Source organism: Hesperophylax consimilis, chromosome 17 (genome assembly GCF_061612785.1).
Source record: "Hesperophylax consimilis isolate HC1 chromosome 17, BYU_Hcon_1.0, whole genome shotgun sequence".
Taxonomy (NCBI): domain Eukaryota; kingdom Metazoa; phylum Arthropoda; class Insecta; order Trichoptera; family Limnephilidae; genus Hesperophylax; species Hesperophylax consimilis.
In genome coordinates, this window is record NC_142852.1 from 1,553,887 (window position 1) to 1,561,883 (window position 7,997).

The following is a 7,997-nucleotide window of genomic DNA, read 5'->3' on the forward strand; positions in this document are numbered from 1 at the left end:
TTTCAAAGCCGTGAAAAATGTACTTTTTTCTGAGTATCATAAAGAAATAACACTTTATATATTGAAGAAATATAATTAAAAACTATTAGTCACCTCAAAATATTAACCGTCCAAACTAAAATATTTTTAATAAATTATTTGGAAACGCAATAAATTATGAACGAACAAGATGACAGATTCAATCGGCTTAGATAATGCAGTTCTACGTTCCATAGATATTGTTGAATACAGACGCGTAGCGTTATTCATTATCGACACTCTGTTTTTTAAATCATGGCAATCCGTATACTAGTGATGGAAATAAATCGATTTTTGTAAAATCTCGCGCGTTTACGTGAAAAGACGTACTAATGTCTTGACCGCTATTATCATATTTACGTCTTTTGACGTTCTAATGTTCTGAGTGGTTAATGTTGTGCAAAACTGCATTAAAACGTAATCTCTTAAAAATAATTAGCCGCTAGTGCATGAATTGTGTAGTTATTTCCAATTTACTATATTAACATAATATGTATTTAGAGTCGCGGACTTACAAATTGATATAGATACATATACCATGCCTGGATCTCTAGATCCGCCTCTGCTCCCGATTTGAACAAGACCTAACTGATTGTTAAAATTTGTTTGTTTTAGTATCCTGTGGGAAGAGCAGTAAAGCTAGGAATCTTAATGCTGCAGCACCACCAGCCGGATCCCCGTCTACCTGTAAGTATATTATGTCGTCTTAGCCCGTTATGCGGTGCTGATTGCTAACAGTGTGGAAGATCTACAGTCTCTCGTGTCTAGGATGAACCAAGTATGTATGAAGAATGAGTTAATGATGAATGTAAGTAAGTCTAAAGTCATGGCGTTTGAAAGAGAGAGTAGGAAAACAGTGTGCAATATAGTTGTTGCTGAGGAATACTTGGAGCAGGTGGATGAGTTTGTGTATTTAGGAAGTATGTTCTAGAGAGATGGGAAGGCTGACAGAGATATTGAAACAAGGGGAAATGCAGGGAACTCCATTCATGGAGGACTGAACGCAGTCCACAATGGAGTGCTGGCACCTACCCTTATGTATGGAACTGGCAGAGAAAGGATTAAAGTAGACTGAATGCTGTTGAAATGTGTTCCCTGAGGCGTATGTGGGGTAAAACCATGTTTGATCGTGTGAGGAATGTGGAGATCCGCAAAGAGTGCAAGGCTGATGTAAGCGTAATAGGTAAGATAAGAAAGGGACGCTTAGATGGTTTGGGTATGTAGAGCGAATGAGCGAAGAAAGGAGTGTAAGGAGAATATATGATGCAAATGTGAATGGTAGCAGAAGTCGGGGACGCCCGAGGAAGACATGGCACGATCAAGTGAATCAGATACTTGAGTCGGGCCATGTCAAGAGTCAGAATAATAGAAGAGTATGTATGAGACGAAGTATGAATGTGAATGAGGCAAGGAGTGTGTGCCAAGACCGAGTTGTTTGGCAGTTGAAACAGTGTGATGGTTAGTTAGTTAGTTAGCCCGTGGTCCCACGAGTCTGTAAGCAATCGACGTAGATCAAATGCTGTAAGACCCTGCGCAGAAAATTTCCACACTGAACTGCGCTGCAGACCGTTTACCTTACTTGAGTTTCTTTGCTTACCGACCCATAGGACGATGGGTTTATCATTAACCACTCGAGCGATGGGTGTTCAGTTTTTAATTTAATTAATATCATTCCGCAATAGGTTAACACAGAAATATATGAACTGTTTTCTGTGGTTTAAAGCCAAAAAATCCACCTAAATTTCACCATTTATCCCGAATTTACAGTTTTCTATAAATTTCTCACATTATGACAAGCGACCGCTCAAGACGTTTTTGCAAACTTGCCATAATATACCAAAAATTGCTTGAGTGGTTAAGAAGCGAAGATAGCAGTCGTCAATGGAATGCTGATACCAACCCTGATATATGGCAGTGAGGCATGGAACTGGCAGAGGGAAGGATGAAAGTAGACTGATTACTGTAGAAATTCGATCCTTTTGTGCTGAAACCATGTATGTAATTACGTTATATATGCATAAAAAGAAACGTTTTGATGTTAGACGTTGTACAATAAATTGATATGTCTGGGGTACACAAACTGAGTCGTCAGACCTCTCTTCCGCAGAGAAACGCAAGCATCCGATTCTCGAGGATTTAAGTATGTCGGCGATTACCGTCCTGCACCTGTGCTTAGGTTTGTGTACAGGCACCCTTTGTCCACTTTTTGTAATCTTGCGAACAGTCGCACGAGGTTGTTCCAGCAACGTCGTCAAGACTTTAAACATGGCTTCACTTGTGTCAAGACAAAACAGTCAACAAAGAATGACATGATATTAAAATGACAGCTACAGCAATTGTTTGTTGAGTGAGAATATGAAAGCTTTCTTGTTTTGACATTTTGAAAATTCAACTGTAGCGATTGATACTGCTAGAGTGTTCCAGAAAGCCGACCGGTTTAGAATGCATGGGCTACGAAATTTTGATAGGCACAATTAATTGCGCAAGGTAAACAATACAAGCTACCTGTCTACGAGCTATCTACTCGTGGCGTCCAAGCGAGCTACCACGACAATACTTTGCGAGTTGGACTAGTACATTACGCGCATTCGCTAGAAGGTTCTAGCCAACTGCCTAGGCGTACTCTCAGCACTATCGAACTATCCAGAAGAATCTCGCTGAAGCGAGTGACCCGCAGTTTACCAGCTGTCTCGCCTGATTACTACCGCCACCGGCTGGACTATATAAATAGGCCCGACGCAGCGAGTATTCAGTTTTCAGACAGCTCGTAACCTTGACCCAGATAATCGCTCGCATTCCGCGCTAAATATTATAGTGTCTCCTCGTATTTATTCCGTAAAATGAGTGACGAGTATGAACTGTGTCACAAGTTTTTGGCATCGTTGAATACAAACAATGAGTATTGGATATTTGTATATCTCTGTGGATAAAATGCCTTATTATTGTACAATTATATTATGTATACACAATACCTACTTTACAACAATGGCCTCCATACAATCTTATTAAAGAAAAATCTCTTATTTGGGATTGGGTGCGAAAATGAGTAAAAATTGTTTTTATTTAGTAATGATTTGTGCCAAATACAATCCCCTTGAAGTGTGTTTTTTCATTGTTTAATGTACTTGTTTTGTGACTATAGCTGGCTGCAAAGTGGTGGCCAGCGGGAATGCGTATTGCCCGCGCCCCACACCGCCCTGGCAGAGCCCCATCACTCGCTTCTTCCTCGGGGGGCCACAGGAAACTGCAGGTAACCACCAATACCATTATTCTTGATAGAAGTTACAAGTTGCTTTCAGGAAGTATACACCTTTCTACGAGGGAACGTTTTTAAGTTCACGGAATGGGGGGTAAGGAATGGAAATAAATTTATTTTTCCTTTTCAATTTATTCACCAGCTACTCTAATACATTTTTCGGATCTTTCAATTAACTTACGTTTACCCTATAAAAAAAAAGATTTGTCTTTGTCTAAAAATACGTCGAAACTGCATCCTTCACTTCTTCATCACTTGAAAACTTTTTCCCACGAAGTTCTTTTTTCAAGTTTGGAAAAAGGTAATAATCACTGGGAGCCAGGTCAGGAGTGTAGGGTGGATGTGCCCATCTTCTGCAGGGCAGCCATCGCAACACGGCTCTTGTGAACAGGCGCGTTGTCGTGCAGAAGGAGGACACCCCGGCTTCCTTTAATTGCTCTAGAATTGAAGCGTAGTAAACTCCGGTTATGGAAACACCTTTATCTTTGTAATCGATCAACAGGATTCCTTCTGAATCCCAAAAGACTCTCGCCATGATTTTCCCTGCCGATTGTGACACCTTAAACTTCTTGGGTGGTGGTGTGTCTTTCTTGTGCCACTGCATAGAGTCCTGTTTAGACTCAGGTTCATAATGATGAATATATTAATATGTTTTTTAGAATTAGGAGGCAGTTCCAAAGCAGCCAAACCGCGCGAGGAAACCTCCGACACGGAGTCAGACCAGGAGACTTCCAGCCGAGTGGAGGCCATGGACACCAGTGCAGAACCAGGTAGCAATTATTTTATGCATACACAATACATTATAGAGAAATCTCTTATTTGGGATTGGGTGCAAAAATGAGTAATCTGAAGTTATTGCCTGTTGTACGCTGTTGATGCTTGGCGATTTCGAACAATATGGAAGATCTACAGTCTCTCATGTCTAGGATGAACCAAGCATGTATGAAGAATGAGTTAATGATGAATGTAAGTAAGTCTAAAGTCATGGTTTTTGATAGAGAGAGTAAGAAAACAGTGTGCAATATAGTTGTTGCTGAGGAATACTTGGAGCAGGTGGATGAGTTTGTGTATTTAGGAAGTATGTTCTAGAGAGATGGGAAGGCTGACAGAGATATTGAAACAAGGGGAAATGCAGGTAACTCCATTCTTGGAGGACTGACCGCAGTTGGCGCTAACTAAACATTGTCCAAAGAAGCCAAGCTAGCAGTCCACAATGGAATGCTGATACCTACCCTGATTAGTGAGGAACTGCACAGGAAGGATGAAAGTAAACTGAATGCTGTACAAATGCATTCCTGTTTTTGTTGTTTTATTATAAGATATTAGATTATTTTTTACTTTAAAAAGGAGATACAAACAATCCCTCTTTGCGAGTAAACTAAGAGGTGAGTCTGTATCTTTCACGTTAGCCTAACACTGCGTTTTACGTGGACGAAGTCCATGCGAACGCAATCTCATTGATCTTGGAACAAATTCAAACAAATTGAAATCGCGTTCGCAAGGACTTTGCCTGTGTAACACGCAGCGTTAGGCTAACGCAAAAGATATAGACACACCCCCCTGACAATATTATAGTGGGAGGATGTTGCTTGTGCAATGATGGAGGACTAGCATAGGATATAATCGCAACACTCCAGCGAGAACCTTACCCATTTTTCTTGGTTTATCATCACCTTGATATAATTATAAAATTTGCAATATAACTATGTTATTATTATTTTTTCTAGTGGCTGACCTAGACTGTTCAGTTCTCAGCAATGCGGAGGAACGTCCCATTTCACCAGATCCAACTTCCCACAAGATTGTAGAGTACTTTGAGAGCTCCAAGAGTGACCACAACGGCGACCTCAAAACTGACCACACCACGGCCAAGAACAAAGCGACCACAACACCGGTGGCGAAGAGCAAGGGAAAAGGCAAGGGGAAAGGAAAGAAAACCGTAGAGAAAGCTGGCGAAAACAGCGATGAAGATAAATTAGTTAGTGAAAGCGAAAAAGAGAAACAATTGAATGGAAGTTTGGTTAGCGACGGTCAATCTAATAACAGAGTTGCAGAAGAAAAAGAAAATCTCAAACCTAAAGCAAACGCAATCAAGTCGAAAGCTAAAAAAGCTGAAAAGAGAGAATTGTTAGAAGCAGATGAAAATGAGACGAAAAGAACTAGAATCGCATAGTTCAAGTAGATTGTTTTAGTTTAATACCAATTGTTCACAACACCCAGACTTATTCTTCTTTGGATCGTCGGCCCATCTCATGTGTGGGCGATCTCTGCTCATCTTTTCCATCGAAATTGAGTGGCAAACGCGGCTTAGCTTTGCTTGCACCGATGATTGGTACACTTAAGTTAGGGAATCCATTCGATGAGGTCAACCTCGACTAAGCGGCATGTTGTTTTACTTGTCGACGATCAAAATATTTGATCGAAGGCTTAAATTCGCCGAGAATCTGTGATCACAATTGGATCAAAAGCTCAAATGTCCTGAGAATCTTAACAATCTGATCAACAGCTTAAACAGGCCAAGAATCTAAGATCAAAACTTGATCAAAAGCTCAAACGGGCCGAGAAACTTAACAATCTGATCAAACGGTGAGAGAATCTTAACAATTTGATCAACAGCTTAAACAGGTCAAGAATCTAAGATCAAAGTTTGATCAAAAGCTCAAACGGACCGAGAATCTATGATCACAATTTGATCAAAAGCTCAAACGGGCCGAGAAACTTAACAGTCTGATCAAACGGTGAGAGAATCTTAACAATCTGATCAACAACTTAAACGGGACAAGAAACTAAGATTAAAATTTGATCAAAAGCTCAAACGGGAATCTATGATCACAATTTGATCAAAAGCTCAAACAGACCGAGAATACATGATCACAATTTGATCAAAAGCTCAAACAGACCGAGAATACATGATCACAATTTGATCAAAAGCTTAAACAGACCGAGAATACATGATCACAATTTGATCAAAAGCTCAAACAGACCGAGAATACATGATCACAATTTGATCAAAAGCTCAAACGGGCCGAGAATCTATGATCACAATTTGATCAAAAGCTCAAACGGGCCGAGAATCTATGATCACAATTTGATCAAAAGCTCAAATGGGCCGAGAATCTATGATCACAATTTGATCAAAAGCTCAAATGGGCCGAGAATCTATGACATCAATTTTATCCAAAGCTCAAACGGTCCGAGAATCTATAAAACTTTAATAGGCTGAAAATCTTTGATCACAATTTTATCAAAATTGGCCCAAAAACAACCGTAGGCGTTTAGCAAAGACCGTTCAAATGTCGAAAATTCAAAATGACGCCTATCGCTGTAATCTCAAGATTGTGTCAAATGAATCAACTTCATTTTATCATTGAAAGAGACAAAAAAAATTAATGAAATTCGCATTGATTTTTGAACTATGCCATTATTTTTACCATTGTGTTCTGGGTGTTGTTAGGTTAGGTTAGGTTAGTTATTTGTTGGACAGAAATGGCCAACAGCTGACAAAATACATTGATAATTTTAATAATAAAGAAATTCATTTGAAAAATGCAATTCTTGTGAAAAAATATAATAATTTGTATGTGTTATATATAAATATAATTTGATGTATTGAGTATTTTAAAATAAAAACTACCTCTTTGAAATAATTATCATTTTTTTTTAAATTTATGTGAATAAGACATGTGAGGCGTAGCCAGATCTGGTCAATAAACACAGCTAAAGCCATTTTGATCTTTCAGTGTCAACTACCAGTCTGCCGCTGTCTAATTTATGTGAGAAGGTGCTGAACTAGAGTCCCAACGGTCTGAACAGGTGTTTCATTTAGTTCCTTCGAGCAGGTTCAATTAAAATACCTGCAGAACAGACGCAGTGTGCCTACATTGCATCTGTCCATTAAAGATGACAATCGGTCTGTTAAAATCTGATTCTCAATCACCCTCTTTTGCACAAATCATATTATAGTATTTTGGGGCTTCAGTCTAGAGGTGGCTCCCAAAGTCAATATAATACGAAGAATCTTCCAAACCTATTCAAGACGCCCAGTTCCTCGGAAGCCAGATTTAATCTGACTTCTATAAGTGCTCTCATCAAATAGCTTAGGCTGCTACCGAGAGCCAAGAAGACAGTTGTAATAATAATAATATTGGACAATTTGTTTAGCGCTGCTTTTTTGAGATATCACCTCGGGTTGCTTTACAGTTGATGCAAGTATTACAAAAATAAAATGAAGTTAAGTTAAGTAAAATGAACAGGAACAGGTGACATGAAGATAGAGACTCTGCAGCAAGAATCCTAGGTGGTGAAGAAACTGGACCAGCTGCTGCTGCGACAGAGTCCACCGCGTCCACCAACAGTGCCAGCACGAGGTTCGTCATCCGTCCAGGTATGTGTCTGCTGCTAATAAAGTACTGACAACATATCCTCACATAGATAACAGACCTTGGCAGCACCTCTGTGACGTTCAACAAAGATAGAAGATGGAGACTCTGCAGCAAGAATCCTAGTAGCCCAGTCAATTAAGGTTTTGTGTCAGAACTAATTCCCCGGAAGCTGAAGTTTTCACAGATCTTAGAAGACCCTCAGACGTGTATTTGATCGCATCGACTACAGGTTTGACACCTGTCGCACGCTACTGACAGTGCTGGTAGCACGCATCGCGATCTACTACTCGTTAGACAGAAATGACGTCCGAACATGATATGAACGTAAAATTTGTTCTGGA

General features: G+C 39.7%; 1 protein-coding gene across 1 annotated transcript; it reads left to right on the forward strand.

Moving 5' to 3' along the window:
- The first annotated feature begins 2,160 nt into the window (after positions 1-2,160).
- Positions 2,161-6,964, forward strand: LOC149415739 (uncharacterized). Its single transcript, XM_089641662.1, has 4 exons — positions 2,161-2,194; positions 3,161-3,268; positions 3,934-4,044; positions 5,002-6,964. Exons 1-4 carry the CDS (start codon positions 2,161-2,163, stop codon positions 5,445-5,447), a joined length of 699 nt encoding a protein of 232 aa, XP_089497788.1. The 3' UTR covers positions 5,448-6,964.
- Positions 6,965-7,997: the final 1,033 nt, after the last annotated feature.

Excerpts from the sequence above, each read along its gene's own strand:
- LOC149415739 (XM_089641662.1), top strand. The coding sequence starts at position 2,161 with ATGTCGGCGATTACCGTCCTGCACCTGTGCTTAG. Across the intron at positions 2,195-3,160 it reads CGTCCTGCACCTGTGCTTAG|CTGGCTGCAAAGTGGTGGCC; the intron begins GTTTGTGTACAG and ends TTGTGACTATAG. Across the intron at positions 4,045-5,001 it reads GGACACCAGTGCAGAACCAG|TGGCTGACCTAGACTGTTCA; the intron begins GTAGCAATTATT and ends TATTTTTTCTAG.